At 56.8% G+C, this 22674-nt stretch overlaps 2 protein-coding genes across 2 annotated transcripts; both read left to right on the plus strand.

Annotated features, from left to right (window-relative positions):
• On the plus strand, nucleotides 1-1710 carry LOC117437915 (ubiquilin-1-like). Its single transcript, XM_034072721.1, has one exon. It carries the CDS (start codon nucleotides 1-3, stop codon nucleotides 1708-1710), a length of 1710 nt encoding a protein of 569 aa, XP_033928612.1.
• A 6434-nt stretch (nucleotides 1711-8144) lies between these two features.
• On the plus strand, nucleotides 8145-10331 carry LOC101880113 (folate receptor gamma-like). Its single transcript, XM_005139770.2, has 4 exons — nucleotides 8145-8282; nucleotides 8670-8858; nucleotides 9145-9280; nucleotides 9976-10331. The coding sequence occupies exons 1-4, from the start codon at nucleotides 8145-8147 to the stop codon at nucleotides 10329-10331; spliced, it is 819 nt and encodes a 272-aa protein (XP_005139827.2).
• Nucleotides 10332-22674: the final 12343 nt, after the last annotated feature.

Genomic DNA, 22674 nt, shown 5'->3' on the forward strand with positions numbered 1-22674 from the left:
ATGTCCGCCGGCCGAGGGGCAGCGCAGCCCGAACAGCCCCGCGGCACCGCGGACCCCTCGGGCATCATCAGGGTGAGCGTGAAGACCCTCAAGCAGAAGGAGCAGTTTGAGGTGGCTCAGGACAGCACCATCCGGGAGCTCAAGGAAGAGGTGTCCAAGCGGTTCCAAGCACCCCCAGAGCTGCTGGTCCTGGTGTTTGCTGGGAAGGTCCTCCAGGATCAGGACACGCTGAGCCAGCACGGGGTTTGTAATGGGGTCAGCATCCATGTGGTCATCAGGTCCCAGAACAGACCAGCAGACAGCCTGGCACAGCAAGGGACGGTGACCACGCTGGTGCAAGCTCCCAGCCGCAGCCATTCCAGCCTGGGAAGTGTGGATGACCTGTGGGACCCAGGCTTGATCCATCACAACCTGTCTGAGATGCTGGCGTCCAGCCGGGAGGTCGTGGTACAGACCATGGAGGATCTCCTGTCCAGGATCTTCACTTCTGGTCTGGACCTGACCACCATCAGGAACAACACGTTTCTGATGGGGTTCCTCCTCGGGGTGATAGGCGTCCATCTCCTGGGCCTGGACTCCACAGACGTGCTGGACCTGGTGGGCAGCATTCAGGAGGAGGATGTGTCCATGCCCACCCTCCTCACCGAGGTGCTGCAGAGCCCCATGGATGGTGCCGACCTCATCAGGGAGCTCATCATGTCCAACCCGCAGCTGCAGCAGCTGGCGGAGGAGAACCCTGAGCTTGGCCACATCCTCAGTAACCCTGACACCATCAGGGAGATGCTGGAGGCCTTCAGCAGCCCCGCGGTCATGCAGGAGATGATAAGGAACCAGGACCTGGCCATGAGCAACCTCGAGAGCATCCCTGGCGGGTACAGCGCTCTGGAGCAGCTCTACCGCGAGGTCGAGGAGCCCTTCCTGGATGCGGTGGAGGAGCACATGGTCCAAAACCCCTTTGCTGCCCCAGAGAGCCGCCCCTCGCCGAGCAGAGAGCGGCTGCCGGCACACACCGAGAACCGGAGCCCCCTGCCCAACCCCTGGGCTCCGGAGCCCGGCAGCGCCGGAGGCACCGCACAGGAGCTCCCCGGACACAGAGCTGCCGAGAGCTTCGTGGTGTTGAACCTGGGGGCCGCGGTGCCCAACTCCGGTGTGGTGCAGAGCATGGTCCGGAGGCTGGCAGGCAGCCCGGAGCTGATGCACAACCTGAGCCGCGCGCTGGCAGAGCCCGGCAGCCCCGCGCAGGAGGTGCTGAGCCCACACGCACCCGGTGATGGGAGCTCCGTGCCACCGGAGCAGCAGGAGCTGCCACCGGAGCTGGAGCAGGCAGAGATCGCGTCCGTGCTGCGGAACCCGCGGGCGCTGCAGGCGCTGCTGCAGATCCACCTCGGCCTCCAGACCCTCTCCGTGGAGGCTCCGGACTTCCTGCACAGCATCGAGGACGCGCGGATGGAGCTGGGCCTGCGGAGCATGGATGGGTCACCAGTGTGCACCGAGGCCAGTGTGGTGTCAGATGAGGAGGGAGCAGAGGATGAGATGGAGATGGACGAGGAGGAGCTGCAGAGCCTGTTTGAGCAGCAGATGGAGCAGCTCAGCGCCATGGGCTTCAAGGACCAGGGTGCAAACCTGCAGGCACTGCTGGACGCGGATGGAGAGCTCCACACAGCAGCTGAGATACTGGCCAAGGCTCGGCAGGCAAAGAAGATGCCATGACCAGCTAGTCCTGGTGAGCCCATGGCGGCTCCTCCTCTGCGGGCGGCTGCGTTCCACCTCAGCACACAGTAAAGGCAGCAGGGTGCATGTGAAGTCGTGTGCTGCAGCCTTCTGTCCGTGAGACCTCATCTCACCTTAGACATGGGTTAGTGGGGATGGGGTAAGGTCAGACTTGATTGTCTGCAGGTCTTTTCCAACCCACTCAATTCTATGACTCAGTAGGATCACAGAGAGGTTTGGGTTGAAAAGGACCTTAAAGCTCCTCCAGCTCCAACCCCTTCCATGGAGCAGCTGCTCCAAGCCCCTGTGTCCAACCTGGCCTTGAGCACTGCCAGGGATGGGGCAGCCACAGCTGCTCTGGGCACCCTGTGCCAGCGCCTCAGCACCCTCCCAGGGAACAGCTTCTGCCTCAGATCCCAACCAAACCTCCCCAGGGTGGCTGCTGTCCTGCAGTATCTGCCCAAGAGCTCAGACATCTCTTGGGCATCACTTTGCACAGCAACGGGTGGTGTCAGGGTGATGCTTTGCCCAGAGCAGAGCTGCAGACCTGGCCCCAGGCTGCAGAGTATCACCCCATGCAGTCAGTTATGGGGCTGGTCACATTAACTGCCAGAAAACACCCTTTTCATTTGAGTTCCTGTAACTGAAATCAGCCCTAAAGACATTTAATGCCTTAATACCTTAGTATTTTGAGGTGGAACCTGAGAGTTTCCTGCAGGACTTTGCTTCATTTCTCATCACCTGCAGATAACACATTGGGGCTGTGGTTTGATGAACAAACTGTGAGTAAATCCTGCCCCGTTTCCCTGTTTGAAGCTCTTGGGGACCAGGGAGCTGATGTTTGAGTCAGAGCCGGCTCCAGCTGCAGGTTCATCTATCATTGACTGTTATCTCTACAGCAAAGTGCAGTTAATTCATCATGACTTTATCATTCGTTTAATGGTGGCAGCTTAATGGTGCGGTGGGAACCAGGGCTGCATCCTCCACTGTGCCACACGGTCACCCACAGGAGACCCAGGGGCTTTGCAGCCTCAGGACCCTGCAGTGGGTGAAGGCAGAGGCACAAAGTGTTACTCACTCTCATTGTGGGCAGCAGAGGTGGGTTCTGTGGTTGGGCACAGCACAGGCTGGGATGTGCCCATATGGAGCAGGTCAGGGGAAGGGACCTGGGGACCCTGAGGGACCCCAGCCCCATAGGAGTGAGCAGTGAGCAGCTGAGCAAGGAACATCCCCAAGGGCATCAGCACAGGGATGAAGGTGTCATTGTCCCAGTGTGCTGCTCAGGGCACCCCTGGAGCATGGGCTCAGGTTGCTCTGCCAGGGGGAGGGTTTTGGGGTCACTTTCTGCCAACATCAGCTCCTCCCCATAGAGGCACCACATCTGCTGCTGTGGGATAAGCCAAAGCTGCCTCCTCTGTGAGAGAGCACTGCTGCAGAGACAGCTGTGGGTGATTTAGTTTTGTTTCCCAGTTATGGGAATACCAGAATGTCCTCCCATCACCTCCTGTCTCATCCAGGAATACTTGGAGGTTTCTTCCATTATTCTCAAGTTCTTTGGGTCATTCACCTCTCCAAAAGGCCCTTTTGTGTCTGTTCTTGCGTTTTGGAGTAAGCAAATGTGACTTCAGCCTTGATGAGACCAAGGAGCTGTTGGTTCTTAGTTCCAGTACTGGTCTTCACATAGTCACCTCTAGGCACTGCTGGTGATGTGGACACTTCCAGCCAGCTCTTCCTTGCTGCTGGGGTTGGGATGAGGAAAACTGGTGGTGGAGAGGACCCTTCCCCTCTGCTCAGCACTGGTGAGGCCACGTCTGGAATTCAGTGTCCAGTTCTGGGCTTCCCAATACAGGAGAGACATGGACAGACTGGACTGGGTCCAGCAAATGGCCACCAAGGTGATGAAGGGACTGGAGCAGCTCTGCTCTGGAGCCAGGCTGAGAGAGCTGGGCGGGGGCAGCCTGGAGAAGGCTCCTAAGAGACCTTATCCCCATGTCCCAGTATTTAAAGGGGAGGGATATCAGCCATACATGAGAACGGGCAGCAAGAGGACAGAGCCTGGCTCTTCCCAGTGCGATGGGCACAAACTGGAACACAGGAGTTTCCCTCAGGAAGTCCCAAGCAGTTTGATACTGGTGTTTACTGACATAAACACTCCCATTCCCAGCAGGTTAATGGCATTCCTGGTTTCCCATCTAGTGTGTCAGGATGCTCTGAATGTCACCTTCCCCTGTGGTCTTTCTGCCTTGTTCCCCTGCCTAATTCATGAGCCATCTCCCAGTCCCAACACCAGGATGCTGGAGCTACACCAGACATGACAAATAGGTGGGATAATAATGCCTCAGTCTGGAATGTGCTCATGGAATGCAGTGATGAAAGGCCAGGTCTTCTCTGCAAGATTAGATCTACCACCCCAAATTACACGACAAGACCCAAGGAAATTGCTGCTCCCTTAAAAGCTCAGTGAAGACAATCATGAATCACTGCAGGAACGAGAAGTTTCCTTCAAGCCACTTTTGCTGCATTTTGACAGTGGGTAATTGAGAACTTTGCTTTGGAAAAGGCTGTTTTCCTATGAGCTTTGCTTTCCCTCCCCCTTCCTTGCTTCTGAATGTGTGAAACGTGTCCCAGGCACAACTTCAGCCCAGGCAGGTTCAATTCCCTCTCTATTCCATCCCAGCACAACAGGCTTCCCATCCACGGGAAGGGGAGATGGCTTTGTCACAATCTGATCCCAATAAATCCACGTTCACTGCTGCTCTTTCCCTGGCACCAGCCCCATGCCCCATCAATGCTCTCTCATTATTCCTCAGGAAATCAATGATCTCTCGCTCCCTTTCCTTTCCCTTTCTGGAGTCACCCCGAGGGCTCCTTCTCCTCAGTCTCATCTCTCTTCTGCTCATTCCCAACAATCCCTGGGCTGCTCCTGCCGCTCTCCCAGCACCGGGATGAGACCCCCCTGCCCTGCCCCACAATGCACATCCACCTGTTCCTCTGTTTAACTCGGCTGCTGACGGAGCCCGGGGCAGGGGGTTGGGGATGGAGGAGCTTTAAGCTCCCTTCAACACAAATGAGGCCAAGATTCCATGGTTCTCTCTACACCATCCTCTCTCTTTACATTGCTACCTCAAGTAAACAGCATTTTAAGGGTCTGCCTCGGGATGCTGTGACCTGGGCAGTGCTTGGGGGGCAAGAACAGCCCCTCCACAGGGAGCCATCATTTCTCTGCCCATGTCCATCGATCTGAGGCTCCAGCTCTTCCTGAGCCAGTAGCAGTTTGGTGTGGAACAGCCTTTAATGGGTTTGAGCCCTGCTCCTGTGGATATGTCCCCGCTCAGCTGTGCTGCTGCTGGCTCTGACTGAACATTCCGAAGCTTAATCCTGATAAAATCTCCTGTAATTGGGCTTCAATTTGCCACCTGCTGCTTGCTTGATGCCTCCTGAAGCACCAGTGAGTGATTACACCGGAGCATCCTCCTCCATCCACCCCCCCAAGGTGTTACAGGTCCCTCCCCAGCCTTCCCCATCCCTCCTCCAGGCCCAAGGTCCTGGTTCAAGCAGCTCCTCCTTGCATGGAAACTGTCATCGGCCTTTGCTTGGTTCTGTTGCCTCTTCTCAAAACCCATCTGGGTCCCTGTGAGGATAAAGGGGAAGGTGGGAGCATCAGCTCATTGACAGCTGGGAACTGGGAAGTGTGTCCATAACATCATCATTCTTATCACTGTTAGTTTTATTGTTACAGCTACAACTTCTTTTTCTGTAGGAAAATGTCAATTTCTTCCCTTTTCTCCTCAGTAACTGGCTCTGGACTCACTGATCCTTGTGCTAAGCCTGTTTTTGACTACACTACCAATTACCTCTTGGCTTTAGACGTGGAGTGTGTTTGCTTTTAGCCCCTAATGAGGTTCTGATCACAACAACACACTCATGGCTCTGCACAGGGGCAGTGGGAGCCGCGTGGGACACGAGCAGCATCTCCAGTGAGAGCTGTGGTCTCCGGGGCACTGAGCAGTGATGCGGAGGTGAGAACATTGAGGTCCCTGCTGATGCAGGCCCTGGGGTGCTCAGCACACCCTGGGGTGGTTCCCCAGCATCTGCTCACCCAAACATGACCCCAGGGAAGAAGCATCCAAAGCAGTTCAATCCCATGCCCTGGAGATGGGTTGCACAAGGAAAATCATTGTATGGAACCACTGTGGATGTACCCACCCATGCCCTTATGTATGAGGATACAGTGCAGGGGGGTGGAACTGGAGGAGCTTTAAGGTCCCCTCAACCCAGCCCATCCCATGATTCCTGATTCTGTCTCCTTCACCCTCTCTTTCTCTCTATTGCTACCTCAAACAAACAGCATTTAAATGCTGTTGTAGAGGGTCTCAGTGCTCCAGGCAGGGCTGAGGCATCAACCACAACCCAGGAGGTTAGAAAGAAGCCATTGAGACAAACACAGGATGTCCTGTGGGTTCCGGAGCCTCCAGACAGGAGGTTTTGGGCTGGTGGCCAGTGGTTATCACCCAGGAACAAGCTGTCACTGTCCTGAAGGCTCCCAACGCACTCAGTGCCCAGCACTCCCCCACACAACCAGCCCCAGCAGTTCCTGGCCAAGGCCAAGGCCAGGACATGCTGAGCATTGGGACTGCGGCTGCAGTCCTGGTGCCTTGGGAGCAAAGGCTTTGCCCTGGGAAAAGGGGGAGCAGAATGTGGCTCTGCTGGGAGAGGCAATGGAGGGGAGATGGGAAAGGCTCCGAGATGGGGGGGGGGAGATCTGCTTCTGATGAGAGAGTTAATGACAAGTTAAAGCAGCACATGTCTGGGTCAGAATGAATGTGTGGGGTCGTTATTCACCCCCAAAGCAGGCTCACACCATCAGAGAACTGCTCCGGGTTGGAAGGCACCTCCAAAGCTCATCCAGTGCTGGGTGCTGGATGTGCCCCTCCTTGGGGCAAGGGTGCAAATCAGAACCCATAGGACAGGAGCAGAGGAAAAGAGGTTGTTGTGAGTGGCCAGGGCCGATAAGAGCCCTCCCTGGGAGGAAACCCTGGATTGCTTCCCAAGCACGAGGCTGCTGCTGGTGCAAGGGCTGGAGGAATCCCCAAAACAACTGCTCCCAAGGTAACGAGGGCTGGGAGAGGTTAAACCTCATTCAGCTCCAAGTGCCAGCACCTGTGTCAGGAGCTGCCCCATTAAAGCTGCCCCAGGAAGCTGCTGGGCTGAGTGGTGCTGAGGTGCTGCAGAGGGCTCTGAGGTTGGTGCTGGGTTATGGGGTTTAGGTGTATGGGGGTTTAGGTGTATGGGGGTCGGGTTCTGATGTGGGGCGGCTGCTTCCTGGTCCTCTGCTGCCTGTGGCTGCATCCTCAGCTCTGTAATTGCTGCCTCCTGGGCTGGTTTATGTTATTTTAGTGCTGTAAATGCTTTGACTTCCTCCTGTGTTTTGCAAAGTACTTCTTAAAGGGTAATTTGGTTTAGACCTTTGTGCCCTGCTGGTAAGAGAAGGGGGGGGGGTGGCTGCCTCAGCTTGGGGTTATTCAGGGGGGGTTGGACAGTTTGTGGGGTTTGGGTTGGGGGTTTTTGGTGGGGTTTGTTCTGGACTTAAACAGCAGAGGTTTAGATTGGATCTAAGGAAGAAATTCTTTACTGTGAGGGTGCTGAGGCACTGGAATGGGTTGCGCAGGGAGGTTGTGAATGCTCCATCCCTGGCAGTGTTCAAGGCCAGGTTGGATGGAGCCTTGGGTGATATGGTTCAGTGTGAGGTGTCCCTGCCCATGGCAGGGGTTGGAACTGGATGATCTTGAGGTCCTTTCCAACCCTAACCATTCTGTGATTCTATGGTTTTGTCACTAAATGACTCGAAGCCCTACTGGCCTCTGAGGGTAGAGGAGGATGAGCCATGGTTGTGTGACCTGGGTCTTATTGCTCAAGTCTGGTCTCCTTTGGGGACCTCGGGTGTGGGTCTCTGAAGGTCCCCATGAACCAAAGGAAACACTTTCCCCTTTAACACCCCCTCAAAGCACAGTGCAGCTCCTGACCTGCACGAGGTGTTGATGTGATGGTGCCTTCACCCTCCTCTGAGCCTCTCACTGAAGACATCCCATAGCCGGCAGTGTCCGGGTGCAGAAGGTTTGGGAGCTGGAAGCTCTATGGGGTGGCTCAGTGCAGTAGGACCCAGTTTGAAGGGGTCACAGCATCACTTCCCCATCAGGGATGGTTCAGATTAACACTTGAGCAGCCCCAGCACTAAAAGGGCCGTTTGTGGTGCTGCTCAGAGGATAACGTGTGGCTGATCTCAGCCCTGCACTTGGTGCTGTGGGTTGCTGATGTTCTGGTGTGTCCTCAGGAGTGTCTGCCCCCACAGAGCCTCATGTTTGCCTGTGGCAAACCTCTCCTGTGCTGTCCCTGTCCCATTCCTGCAGCTCCATCAGCTCCCTGACTCTGTGAGGATGGGGATGGGATGTGTGATGCTCCTGCTGTTGGCTGCCTGCACTGTGGTACCTGCCAGGGACTCACTGCTGAATGTCTGCATGGATGCCAAGCACCACAAGACCAAGCCTGGCCCTGAGGGGATGCTCTATGAGCAGGTAAGACCCTGCTGATGTGTTGGGTGGGATTGTCGGAGCCCCTGTATCCCCCTCCCCAGATGATATGGGGCCGGGTTTGTGCTTGGAAATCATTTGCCTGAGGAAGAAAACCTGTGGTGGGTTTGAGGACTGGGTTTTGGTGCTCTCCTCACCAATGGCTGTGGTAGGAGCAGTCAAACATCTCAGTGTCCCCCCTGCCCCCTTTAGCCACAAGGTTCCCCTTCCCCAAGCTGTGGTACTCCAGGTCAGAAGGAGGTGAAGGATGGCAAGGACAGATGCTGCTGTCTGCTCTTTGCCAGCTTTAGAGCCTCTTATGTCCCCAGCTCCGGGAGCTGGTGCCTGAGCATCCTCTGGCTCCTGACCAGCCTGTGCCCTGCTCCTCTGCAGTGTGCTCCCTGGAAGGACAACGCCTGCTGCACGGCCAACACCAGCCTGGAGGCCCACAGGGACCAGTCCAACCTGTACAACTTCAACTGGGACCACTGTGGGGTGATGCCCCCGCGCTGCAAGCGCCACTTCATCCAGGACACCTGCTTGTACGAGTGCTCCCCCAACCTGGGGCCGTGGATAGACAAGGTGGGATCAATGGGGCTTGTGGTGGCCGGATGATGGGTTATGTACCCTGGTGTGTGGGGATGTGCTTCCTGGGGATGCTGTGGACATTCCTGGTGGGTGGGAAGAGCTGAAGGACTTGGATGGCCCTGAGTGATGGGAGAGCTGCTGCTTGTCAAGGCTGGGGCTGAAGCTGTGCTGGGATCAGCTCTGGGGCTCAAGGGATGGCTCTGGGGGTGTCTGGGGTGCGGCAGATCCTGCCCCTTACCTCTGAAGGGTCACAGCACCAGTGTGGTCCCATCCCTGGCAGGCCGACAGCAGCTGGCGTCGGGAGAGGATCCTGCACGTGCCCCTGTGCCGGGAGGACTGTGAGCAGTGGTGGGAGGACTGCAAGGACTATGTCACCTGCAAGGAGAACTGGCACAAGGGCTGGAACTGGGCCACAGGTTGGTGGGAGGAGTGGAGAGAGACCCTGGCTGTGCCTTGCTGCTTGTGCAGGGCTGGAGTCTGGACCCATCACTGCTCCATGGGAGACCCCCGTGACCCACACAGTGACCCACACAGTGTGAGCTCAGTGTGCTGGGCTCATCCCCTGAGCGTGAGCAGCAGCTCAGGGAGGGGATCCTGCCCCTTTGCTGCGGGAAGGGGAGACCTGAGAGCAGCTCCAGTGCCTAAAGGGGCTGCAGGAAAGCTGGAGAGGGGCTTGGGACAAGGGATGTAGGGACAGGCCAAGGGGAATGGCTTGAACCTGCCCAAGAGAGGGGAGACTGAGCTGAGCTCTGAGGCAGAAGCTGTTCCCTGGGAGGGTGCTGAGGCGCTGGCACAGGGTGCCCAGAGAAGCTGTGGCTGCCCCATCCCTGGCAGTGCTCAAGGCCAGGTTGGACACAGGGGCTTGGAGCAGCTGCTCCAGTGGAAGGGGTCCCTGCCCTGGCAGGGGTTGGGAATGGAGGAGCTTTAAGGTTCCTTCATCCCTGGCCCAGGCTGTGGCTCTATATGTAGCTCTTGTTTGCCTATGGGGTTGCGAACCAAAAGGCTGTGGAATCAGGCAGTGTGCAGGGATGTGCTGGTGACCTGATCCCCACAGGTGAAATGGTGAAGGTCCTTGCTGACGCTGTTGTCTCCTGTTGTGGTGTGTCCCCAGGCACCAACCGCTGCCCCTGGGGCTCCATGTGCAGACCCTTCAGCCAAGTCTTCCCCCGGCCAAAGGATCTGTGTGAGAAAATCTGGTCCAACTCGTACAGGTACAGCACGGAGCAGAGGGGCAGCGGGCGCTGCATCCAGATGTGGTTTGACCCTGCCCACGGCAACCCCAATGTGGTTGTGGCCAAGTACTATGCATGGAAGAAGAGAACTGGTGGGATGGAGACTGCGGCTCCTGAGAGCAGCGGAGCTGAGGCTGCTCTGCCATGGCCTGTGCTGGTCCTGCTGCCTCTGGCCACTGTGGTGCTCCTGGATGGAGCTGGGAGCTGTGGATCCCATGCCTGGGGGTCCCCATGACCCCTGCCAGAGGGACAGGGCTGCTGCTGCTGCCCTGCAAGAGCAGCTGGTCCAGGGAACATGGTTCTGTCCAGACTGGGTGCACACCCCAGTGAGGGCTTCCATGAGCTGTGCTCTTGCACCTTTATCTGCCTCTGTTTCCAGCTGCTGACGGAGGCAGTGATCTCCTCACCATCCGTGCTAAAGTGATGCTGTCTTTGCTCTGATGGAGGAGCTGCTTCCCATCTGTGCTGCTCCAGTGTCCTCTGCTGCGTTCCGAGGTCTGGTCCTTCAGCCTGCTCCAGCTCCCTCAGGGGTGGGGATGACAATAAACCACTGCTCTGAACCAGCCTTGCTGTGCCCAGGTTGTGTCCTATGGAGGAGGTGGAAGTGCTCTGGGGTGGAACAAGGCTGCTGGAGAGCTGGGGGGTGGGGATCTGTAATGTAGGAGTCTGAGGGGGTAGGAATGATGCAGCTTCGGGGGCAGATGGAGACCTGGGCACTGACAGCTCCTTCACTGCTGTGCTCCATGTGCTGGAGTGGTTTGGAGCTGCCTGAAGGCTGCCTCAGCCTGGACCAGAGAAGGCTCCTGAAGGGGAGACCTGAGAGCAGCTCCAGTGCCTGAAGGGGCTGCAGGAAAGCTGGAGAGGGGCTTGGGACAAGGGTCTGGAGGGACAGGCCAAGGGGAATGGCTTGAACCTGCCCAAGAGAGGGGAGACTGAGCTGAGCTCTGAGGCAGAAGCTGTTCCCTGTGAGGGTGCTGAGGCGCTGGCACAGGGTGCCCAGAGAAGCTGTGGCTGCCCCATCCCTGGCAGTGCTCAAGGCCAGGTTGGACACAGGGCTTGGAGCAGGTCCCTTCCACACAAACCACTCTGAGATTCCACGATCGCTCCCTTGCCTGGCTCATGGGAACTCAATGGGAATTCAGTCGTGCAGGTCCAGGTTTGTATTTCTCCTTTCCTTGGTGTAGCTGTAGCCCCACTGAGGTGAGGAACTCGCTGTCTGCCTGCGGTACCTGATGGGACAGGTACAGACCAGAGACAAGAACCAGCATCCTCGTGGAGGTCTGGAGAAGTTCAGAGCATCACTGCTACAAGGAACTCGCATACAGGGAGGAGAAGTTCCTGATGTCTCTGCTGTGCTTGGTTGTTATCCCACACTGAAGTGTTCTGGATGATGCTTGGCAGCTTCACAATAGTTTATTGGAACACTACTCACTCAGGTAAGACCATGGGGGGAAACTCCTCATTGCTGCTGGGAGAGCTCTCACAGGTACTGTGCCCTCATGGGCCTTGTCCCCCCAACACCTGTGGCTTTGAACAGTCCTAACTCATTACGTGAGACAGTTTTAGCCAGTCTGGAGAACAGATGCCCCAGGGAAAGCCTCTGGAGTGAGGAACATCTCCCAGCCCAGGGAGTCCCTGTGCCTCAGGGCTCAACTGAGAACAAGATGTTAAACCTCATCCTCTCCAGGTTATTGATGCTGCTGCTCAGGTCTCCAGCCCTGTTTCATCTCATGGCAGGAGGAATATGGGAGATGAGACTTGAATCCCTTCCCTCCCTGACTGACCTTGGTGGAAATGAATGTGGAACACAAGCAGCTCCTTCCTAAGCTTTATGCTTGATGTCAACATGCTTTGGTTGGCATACCCTTGAAGGATATCCAAAGCATATCCTTGATGTCAGCATTCAGCAAGTGCAAAGGGAACTGCTGGACACAGCTCCCCAAGGAAGACTCTGGTGCCTGTGGGAAGTGATGGGTAGGGCTGTTTCAGGCTGCAGAGTGAGCAGGGGCACTGCTTGTTGCAGCTATAAAACAGCATTGTGAGCATGGAGATGTGAATGTCAGACAGATTTAGCTCCTGGTTGTCTTTTATTAGATGAACCCGCAGCCAGAAACCCTTTTAAAAGCTTCCAAGCTGCAATTCCAGTCGGAAAGGCAGCAACGCTCACAACTAAATATAGCTGGAGGAGAAGGCTCCGAGATCTCTGGCGTGTATCCCATGTTTCTGTCAAAGGCAGCTTTTAGCATCCTATGAGATCAGGCGTTGGTGTTTTGATGCTGTTCTGCTGCTTGCCTTGAATCCCAGCTCTGAGATGAGCTTTCCTTGTTTTCACAGGGGTGTTCAGGCACAACCCTCTTTATTCACTATGACCATGGTGGGATGTTGGCACAGGGTGCTCAGAGAAGCTGTGGCTGCCCCATCCCTGGCAGTGCTCAAGGCCAGGTTGGACACAGGGGCTTGGAGCAGCTGCTCCAGTGGAAGGGGTCCTGCCTGTGGCAGGGGTTGGGGCTGGATGGTTCCCCACCCACTCAGTACTGGGTCCACTCTGACCCTCCCAGTTCAGCAAGGCCTTTGTTACTGGTATCCATTTGCCACCTTCATCTCCTCCGTGCAGCAATTCACTGACAACATCAGCAAAGCTTCATCCCATTCCTACCAACCATCCTTGTTCTTCCCACAACCAACAGCAAAGCTCTTCTTAAACCCAGGCTGTTTGGGTTAATCCCCGGGTGCCTGGGCAAAGCCCTGTGGTGGTGATGGAGTCCCACAGCTCACAGCAGCAGGGAGCATTCAGGTTGTGTCACTTGGGTAACCCTAAGCCCTGGGCACTGGAATTCCAGCTGGAAGATGGCCATGAGTGTAATCAGAGGTAGCTTCTTGCATTGCACAGGGCAGATGTTAATGAGGAGACATGAGAGAACTGAGCAATATAACTGCATGAATACTTGAACCAGACCTCATCTCCTCTTCCAGTGCCATCTAATGGGAAATGATGTGTCTGCTTTCCTTGGTGGGAAAAGGGAGAAATGCTTCAATGATTAAACATTGGAGCAGAGCCCTGAATATCTCAATGAATACTGTGCTAGGAGGACCAGGAATGTGCTTGAGCTCAGCAGGGACATGGGAGCAGAAGGGTTATCAGTGAGAACAGTTACTCCCAGTGGGTACAAAGGGGAGTTAAAGATTAACCAGCAGGCAGGGGCACAGGCTGGCACGAGATGGGTGCTTGCAAGAGCCCAGTGCATGGGGCTGCAGGTGAGCTGCCAAGGGAGGCCCTCAGGGGGGGTTCTGTTGGGTGAATCACCCCAGGCTGAGCTGGAGACCACCATGAGGTTGGCTTTGCCATGGGTCTGCCCTGGGCTTTGGGCACAAAGGTAGAGGTGCAGCTGGATGGGGCTTGGAGCAGCTGCTCCAGTGGATGGGGTCCCTGCCACAGGCAGGGGTTGGGGCTGGAGGAGCTTTAAGCTCCCTTCAGCACAAACCAGTCTGGGATTCTCTATGGGCATCATGGGGTTGGTGTTTCCAGGACACAAACCTGCTGTGCTCAGGATGAGCCATCAGCCCATGCACAGGGAACTGGGGATCTTCTTTAATGCACGGTTAACCTATGAACTTACCATGTGTTTCTGCTTCCATGGAACCAACCAAACAGGGCTTGGAGCAGGGAGGAGTTAATTCTGCTGCTGGTACTGCAGTGTCCCATTCCCCAGCACTTCATACCCATTACACCATGGGTGCACTCACTGAGTCCTGAGCAAAGGCTCTGCCTCTGCCACCTCCTGGCATGAGCCATGGGAAGGCTCAAGCGTGCTTTGCACAGGCTGTTCCTCCAGGATGAGCTGATGCTCAGCTTTGGAGGACAGAGGTAGGATTAAGGACAAGACATAAATGGTCGAGACCTCCCCTTGAATCATAGAATGATGGAATGGTTTGGGTTGAAGCCACTTTAAAGCTCATCCAGTTCCACCCCCTGCTTCTTGCTCAAGGCAGGAGCATTTCCTGAGGGTTCCCACCTCAGCTGATGCTTTCACTGTCCACAGAGTGACTGAGTAATTCCTCCCTTCTCGTTTCTCAGCCTCTCAAAGTCCATCATTCTCCCAGATTCTGGTCTGTGGCTCTCCACTCATTCCCCCTCTTTCATCAGTGCTGCAGTTGAGTCTGAGGCAGCATCGAGCAGGAAATCTCATCAGCAATTTGAGTCTAAAACGGGCAGGGACTGGATTGTTTCACATGCACCCACACTGCTGCCCTGCTGGCCACCAGGCAGGCTGCCTGCCCCATGCGGTGCCGCAGCTCCCTGCTCTGGCCTCCTTCAGCCACATCTGCACCAGATGTGCACCCACCAACCCTGCAGTGACCCAGCCTACAGAGTCCTCCCTGTGCACCCAGCAGCTGCTGCAGCCTTGAGAACCATGGAATGATCTGGGATGAAGGGACCTTAAAGCTCCTCCAGTTCCGACCCCTTCCACTGGAGCAGCTGCTCCAAGCCCCTGTGTCCAGCCTGGCCTTGAGCACTTCCAGGGTCCCCTTGCTGGGACTCACACATAACTGCAGCATAGGGACATCAGGCAGGTGTCTGGAGAACACCTGGAGCAATGGATGAGCTTTAAGGTCCCTTCATCCCAAACCATTCCATGATCCAATGAGCAGTCAGACCTGGGCACCTTAAATGAAGCACTGGATCTGCTGGACTCAAACCAGACAGGCTGACTCCAGCCAGATGTTTTCTCTGTTTCCACCAGACACTTTCCCTTTCTTCTTCCTTCCTTTCTTTTTTCCTTTTCTTTCTCAGGAAAACTGTGACCAAAATCAACATTCCAGGAGCAGATTTTCAAGCTCGTATCAAGATCAGGATATGGGCAATGAGTCCTTGTCACTGCTCCTGGCACATGCATCCTCAGGGCTGCCCAGCCCCAGCGCAGATGTAGCACATAAACCTCAGATCAGAGTGGCTCTGAGTGCTCATGGTTTCTGTTAAGGTCCTCAACCCCTGTAACCCCTCTGGCATCCCTGTGGCATGAGCAGCCCTGATTCTAAAGCCTGGGAATCGGTTCTGTACTGCTCCAGTCCCAGGGACGGGGGTTTTGGCATCGCCCAGCAGCTTCCAGGGCTTCCTCTGCTGTTCTGCACTGGTGCCCACGCCTGAGGAGCACACACGGGGGTCAAAGGAAGCTCAGGCACCCCTGGAACGCAGCAGCTCCATTGGGGGGTGCAGGTCCCTGTGATTGAAGCTTAACCGGGGTGTGTGTGGTGTGAGGCAGCCCGGGAGGCCCCATGGGTCTGCCCCCTCATTTGTGGGGTCCAAGAGGAGCTCTGCCCCCCCCGCTCCGCACCGTGCGCTCGGCGGCACCGGGAGCATCCCGAGTCCCGCATCCCGCGGCCCCCAGCAGAGGGAAGCCGCGAGCTGCGCTATGGGGCTGGCCCCGGGGGGGCAGGTCCGCGGAAGGGGAATGGGATCCTGCAGGATCCGGCTCCACAGCTCCAGCAGCCGCTGCCGCAGCTCGTGTCTGGAGGGGGAACCCGTCTCCAGCTGCGCTGGTCCCGCTGTGCTCCCAGGCTCAGGGAATCGTGGAATCATGGAATGATTTGGGATGAAGGGACCTTAAAGCTCCTCGAGCTCCAACCCCTGCCATGAGCAGGGACACCTTCACTGGAGCAGCTGCTCCAAGCCCCTGTGTCCAACCTGGCCTTGGAATACCAAGAGGATCATATAAAAGGATGTCTCTTGGCACTGGAAATACAGGGAGGCGAGAAGGAACTGCCTTCCCTTCTGTGAGCTCATGTTGCCAGGAAGGATGGGGACATCGCTCAGGGACCATAATCTCTAGAGCTGCCTTCCCACAGTACCTGCAGGTTTCTCCTCAGGCCTAACACTGGTCCTCACCTCTGTCTTTGAAGGACCATCTACCATGGGTTCCACAGGTTTGGAAGCAACTGAAGTAACTGCAGAACCATTCCATTAAAAACACCTGATCTATCTATATATTAAACACCCATTTCTCTGCTCAGACAATTGCAAGGATATCACCATTCTTTCCTCAACCCCTAAAGCTTCCACCCCACAGCATCGTTGTCCTTCCCTGTCCCAGCTCCAGGTTTATGGCCCTGTTCAGCTCCTGTGGATAACCCCAAAGACAGAATGAGCCCCATGGACTGAGCTGGGCCTGCAGGTTCAGTGGGTTGGAGCTTTCCCTCTGCTCCCCCAGAGGAACTGCTCATCCCACAGCACATGGAGGGAAGGAGGAGACACAAAGAGCCAAGAGGCTCAGCTACAGGAGCTACAGTTCCCGGTGCAGGCTCCACTTGAAGGTGCAGGAGGTGGCAGAGGTTGATGCCAATTGCCCTAAGTTTCTGCTGTGCCCAATCTTATGCCCTGTGCTTGTGCCTCGAGCAGCAGCCTGGCTGGGTGGCTCCAAACTTGGCACCCAGAGAGGTCTGCATTGCTCTCTGCAGGAACGGCTGCTCCATCAGCTTTGTATGATCATGGAATGGTTTGGGTTGGAAGGGACTTCAAACCTCATCCAGTCCAGCCCCTGCAGTGAGCAGGGACATCCTCATCCAGGCTGCCAACCTTTGAACACAAGCAGAGGCTTTTAGAGTGCAAGTCTTGTGCAGGAGGGCAAAGGGGGTTTCTGGGGACTGGTTATAACTGGTAAGCCCCATGTGCTGCAAGAGAAGCTTGTCAAAAAGGGATGGAGACCCCCAGGCCTCTCTTGAATGTGACAGCAACATCCAGGGCAGTCAGCAAGGAGATACAGTGAGAAGAGAGACCTTGTGTCAGGGACTGTAGCAACAGGACAAGGGCTGATGGGTTCAAACTGGAACAGGGGAAGCTCAGGTTGGATTTAAGGCAGAAGCTGTTCCCTGTGAGGGTGCTGAGGCGCTGGCACAGGGTGCCCAGAGAAGCTGTGGCTGCCCCATCCCTGGCAGTGCTCAAGGCCAGGTTGGACACAGGGGCTTGGAGCAGCTGCTCCAGTGGAAGGGGTCCCTGCCCTGGCAGGGGTTGGGGCTGGATGAACTTTAAGGTCCATTCAACCCAAACCAGTCTGGGATGATCTCAGCCCTCGGGAAGGCTCCTGTGAGAAGCAGAAGGTTCCTGAGCATCTCCCTGTGTGCTGGGATGGGTTTTACATCAGTTTTACTACTGATGGATGAAGCCTTTTGAAAACAACACACTAATAAAATAAATGCCCTGGGAAGATTTTATGTGCCTGGAGGAAATTATGGGAACAAAATGCTTTAATGGCCTCGGTGGGGAAGGGAAATGGGATATTGATGCTGAGCACTGAGCTCGGGAGCCTCCCAGTGCATGAGGATGGTCAGATTTCAGTAGCTGAAGGAGCATTTAGTGCTGTATTCCTTGGGCTGTCTCTTCCCCTGTCCCCAGCAAGGCAGCAATGAGAAAGAGAGTGCATGGGGAGATGGTGAATGTGGTTTTATTGCAAGGAAGAACTCCAGTGGGGAAATGGTACTTACAGACCTGAACCACTGAGTCTGTGATGGAGGTTTGATACTGCAGCATCACAGCCCCTGCTGACCAAGGGAGCAATCCAGGCTGGAGGCAGACACTCAGCAGCAGACTGATGCCAGCCAGGGATGGTGGCCCAGGAGCAGTGGCTGTTGCTCTGTTCCCAAGGTAAATGTAGAGAACCAGAACAAGTTTCCAGCCTGGAAATCCCACACAGCTACACATGGACAATGCAATTTGCATGGACATGGAAAGGGAGGGATGGACCCTGCAGGCACAGGCACCAGCTGTGGGCACAGGGAACAGCAAAGCAGCACAAAGAGCCCCTTCCCGAAGGACAGTGCTGCAGCACCAGGAACATCTGCAGCAGCAGTACCTGGAGCCAGGGGCACATCCAAGTATGGGAACTGAGCTCCTGATTCCTCTGCCTGTGATGCAGCGTTAGGGGCGGTGGGAGAGCCTCCTGCAGGAACAACTCTGCCTGTACCAGGGGATAAAGCAGCAGAGGGAGGGTCTACAGAGTCATGGTTTGGGTCGGAAAGGACCTTAAAGCTCCTCCAGCTCCAACCCCTGCCGTGGCTTTAAGGTCCTTTCGGACCCAAACCATCGCATGGTTCTCTGCCCCTGCACCCCTTTGGGAGCACGGATCCTGCCGCGGCTCTGCCCGCAGGTGGGGGGCAGTGTTGGAGCCGGGTGCGGGTGCGCAGGGATAACTCCATCATTCCCATCCCCGTTCCTGCCGCCGCTCGGGCCTCGGCACCGGTTCTGCTGCGTCACGGCTCTGACACAGCACAACGGGAGCGCTGCCCCCGGCTCTTATCGCGGCCCCCCCGCTCCTGTTTGTGCCGCAGTTATCGCCCCCCGCAGCCCGGCCGGGAGCGGCGGCCGTGACTCAGCACCGAGCTGCGGGTGCGGGGCTCGGGGCGCTGCTGGTGCCGGAGCCAAGGGGAACGGCTTGAACCTGCCCAAGAGAGGGGAGACTGAGCTGAGCTCTGAGGCAGAAGCTGTTCCCTGGGAGGGTGCTGAGGCGCTGGCACAGGGTGCCCAGAGAAGCTGTGGCTGCCCCATCCCTGGCAGTGCTCAAGGCCAGGTTGGACACAGGGGCTTGGAGCAGCTGCTCCAGTGGAAGGGGTCCCTGCCCTGGCAGGGGTTGGAGCTGGAGGAGCTTTAAGGTCCCTTCAACCCAAGCCAGTCTGGGATCCCATGTCTGAAAGGGGCCCTCAGAATAAAGTGTCCTCTGGGCTGGGGTGAAACAGGGTCTATGGGACATCCCCTGAGCTTCATTTCAGCTCAGTCCCACAGAGATGGTGTTGTTGGGGCTCTCTGGGAGATGCATGGTACATGGTGCTGGGATGAGGGCTTGGTGCTGTGAACCACGTCCAGGCCAGCCCCTGAACCACCTGGCAGTGCTGGCACCACAGAGGTGCTGGGATGAGCTGCTCAACACCAGGGTTTCTGGAGGGCATCTGGGGCTTCTGCCCCAAGCACAGGCTCTGGTGCATCACCTGGGGCAGGGGCTGCTCTCGGGGGTGCGTGGGGCAGGCAGCTCTCGGACAGCTACTCACTGGCTACAAAGGGTTTGCTCCAGGTGTCACCCCATTCCCAGAGCCACTTTTCCTACTTGAACAAGTGTCTGGGGCCAGGTTGGAGCCAGGTCTCCCTTCCTGCCTCCCTAATCCAAGTACCAACACAGAAACGGGTCTGTCTCTGTCCATTGCCGGCACCAACTGCTTGAACAGCATCAGGGGAACGTAACCACCCTTGTGCTACTGACCCTGCTGCTCCTGTGCCACAGACAGGAGGAGAAGAGTCCTTGTCTGAGCTTAGCAATGCACCAGCTGCTCCGTGAGAGCCTTCCCTGCTCACAGGGACACCTCTCACTGGTGCCCTGGACGGGATGGGGCCTGGCTCTCATGGTTCCCATGCAGTGCCAGGGCCTCTTGGGTGGGTGTCCACGGTTAAAGGAGGGTTCTGCTGAGCAATGACAGGCAGAGCAGCTACACCTGCAGCAGTGGTGCTAAGGACAGGAGACCCTTGGAGCTAACGTGCTCCTTGGAGGAAGGATGCTGAGGGGGAAGTGAGGCATCTTGCCCTTACTCTGGGGCTCCTGGGGTTTAGGTGTCTGCCTCTTGCCCAGCACAAGAACCACCAAACACCTTCCTGTGCATCCTCTGCTGTTGTGCAGCAAGACTCATCTCAGCCTGCGCAGGGAGCCCCGAGCTCCATGGGTGCCCACACACGAGGGAAGCTGAGGGGGGGGAGCAGAGCAGCCTCACCTTTCAGTATGAGGGTGCTCCCCAAGGCACAGCCACGGGCAAGGGCTGATGGAAGAGGCAGCACTGGGCACTGTTGGCAACAGAGCAAAGGATGTGGCTGGTGCTGCTCCTGGATCCGGAGCCATGTGGGCCTTGGGAGCACTGCACAAACCTCAGGAACTTCAGTCTTTAACCTGCCCAAGGGGAGCCTGAGCTGAGCTCTGAGGCAGAAGCTGTTCCCTGGGAGGGTGCTGAGGCGCTGGCACAGGGTGCCCAGAGAAGCTGTGGCTGCCCCATCCCTGGCAGTGCTCAAGGCCAGGTTGGACACAGGGGCTTGGAGCAGCTGCTCCAGTGGAAGGGGTCCCTGCCCGGGGCAGGGGTTGGGAATGGAGGAGCTTCAAGCTCCCTTCATCCCAAACCAGGTTGGGTTCCATAGGTTCAAGCTCCCTTCATCCCAAACCAGGCTGGGTTCCATGGTTCTGATTCACGCCTCTTGCCTGAGGTCCTGAGCATGGCCTCCAGCCTGCCCATGGGCACAGGGGTGAGCCTGGACCCTCTGTGCTCCATGGGCTGATCCTGACCCCCTGTGCCAGCTCTGCTTCAGCTCTGGGGCTCTTCCCTTCCTGGGACTGAGAGCACCCCAGGCCCAGCCCTGGGCAATGGGTGTTTCTGGCCAGTCTCTGCTCTCCTGAGCTGGTGGCTGTGAGTGGGAGCCCTGCAGCAGCACCAGCTCCAGGCACTGGTTGTGCCTGCACAGCCTCAGGGATGCTGCAGATCACCAGCACCAGGGTTTGGATTAGCCAGGGCTCAGCTGAGCTGCCAGCAAGAGACAGCAGAACAGGGGCACTGCAGGGACAGAGTCACCCATGGGGCAGTGTCACTGCCTGAGGGCTTCTTGCTTTGTAGGTTCCCTGACCAGGGCACTGTAAGTCATGGTGCTGTTATCCTGAGGTATTATAGATACTTATTTCAGCTGGATGGACCCCAGGAGGGACCTTTACTGTGGTCTGATTTCCATGGGATCATGAACTATGCAGCCCTGGTATCCATGGGGTAAATCCATGGGAGTTCTCCTCATTTTGTCCCATGGGGAGGTGAGAGGTGTCCCAGGACAGGGTCTCAGGGTCTCCTTCAGCACTGCCTGGCACCCAAAGGCAGCGATCACAGCACAGCACACACAGCAGAGCTGCTCAGGAGGGTGGGAGCTGATCCCAGTCACTGAGCAATGTGGAAGCCCCCAAATGTGTGTTCCAGGGGCCTGGGCACTGCAGAGCAGGGGATGAGCAGAGGGGAGGGGAAGGATGGAAGAGGGATGCAGGGACAGGCCAAGGGGAATGGCTTGAACCTGCCCAAGAGAGGGGAGACTGAGCTGAGCTCTGAGGCAGAAGCTGTTCCCTGGGAGGGTGCTGAGGCTGCGTGGGAGCTGCTGTGTGGATGGAGGTGTTCCTTACAGGGCCCATGTGCCATGGATGGAGCCCAGCACCACCACCAATAGAGCCCATTTGTGGTACACGCAGGGGCAGGGGCCAGGCTGTCCCATCTGCAGCACAGCTTTATCTCGGGGTGCAGCGAGGGTGGTGAGGAGCTATCTGGTGTGGGGCGTGCAGGGTGTGGGGCACCCATGGGCTGCCCTATGGTGATAGAGGGGAGCTGGGCACGGCCAGGGCGGTGGGGTCCCATCCAGCCTCTGCAGGGCTGATACCCTGTTGTGGCTGTGGTGCGTGGCTGGGGCTGGGGATGCTGCACCAGCAGAGAAGTGCAAAGCAGAGCTCTGGGAACAGGAGCAGAGTGTGCTCCATGCTCTGTAGCTTTACAAAGACCATGGGATTGGGTTGAGGCACCCAAAGCTCCTCCAGCTCCAACCCCTTCCACTGGAGCAGGCTGTGATGGGACAAGGGGGAAGAGAATCTGTGGCTGCAGATGGAAACCCCAGTGAGGGTGAGGGCTGAGAACAAACCATCCCCTTGGTTATGGGCAGGACAAACCTGCTTCAATGAGACATTGATAAAAAAGCTCAAGTTCTGGTGCTCGGGGCCCCTCAGAAGCTGTTTAATTCAATCTTTAGCTTTTCCTTGTATATCCTGGCCTTGATGCCTGACCCTGTCCTCTCCTTCCTTCCCCTCGCTGTGCTCTGACCCCCATAGCCTGTGTCACTGCACTGGCTCTAGGGCTCTGTGCTGGGGAATCCCTTTGCAGCGCTGTGGGCACAGGGGAGTATGACCAGGGTCAGGTCACATCTGCCATGACCCACGGTCCCCTCCGCGTTCCTGCACCCACCTCCAGGTGCTTTGGATTTTGTCCTGGCTGAGACCCAGGAGCTTTCCTGCAAACCCAGATCAATGAGGTGAAAGGCTCTGAAGTGAATTAACCCCTGGAGGCCTCTGCCTGTGGGGTCAGTGAGTCATTGCCTGGCAGCAAATCCAGCCGGAGCAGGGGATGCTCCATGTGCCCACAGGGTACAGAGGGTTGGACCTGGATCCGCCTCAGGGCACAGGGATCCAGTGAACCTGCAGCTTCCCCTCGGGTTGATGTTAGGGCACAGGAGGGATTTGCAATGTCTTTGTGCTGGAAGCTCAGGAGCTGTCTCCTTGCAGCACTAACACCCGGCTGCACACTCCAGTCTGCTCCACATGTCCACTGGTGCCCCTGGTTTGGGTTGTTCCCCTTTCCCCTTTCTCTCCTAAGGAAAAGTCTGCATCTTCAGGTGTTCCCTTGGTTCTTCAGGCTGGAGAGCACCAGTGGCAGCCAGGGGAAGCTGTGGGAGTTGGTGATGCAGAGCAGCCTGCCCAAAGTCATCACTGACCACATCCATCCCAGTGGTGTTAGAGCAGCCGCTCTCTGGTTCCTCGTGTCGG

The sequence above is a fragment of the Melopsittacus undulatus genome, chromosome 2 (genome assembly GCF_012275295.1).
Source record: "Melopsittacus undulatus isolate bMelUnd1 chromosome 2, bMelUnd1.mat.Z, whole genome shotgun sequence".
Lineage (NCBI taxonomy): Eukaryota > Metazoa > Chordata > Aves > Psittaciformes > Psittaculidae > Melopsittacus > Melopsittacus undulatus.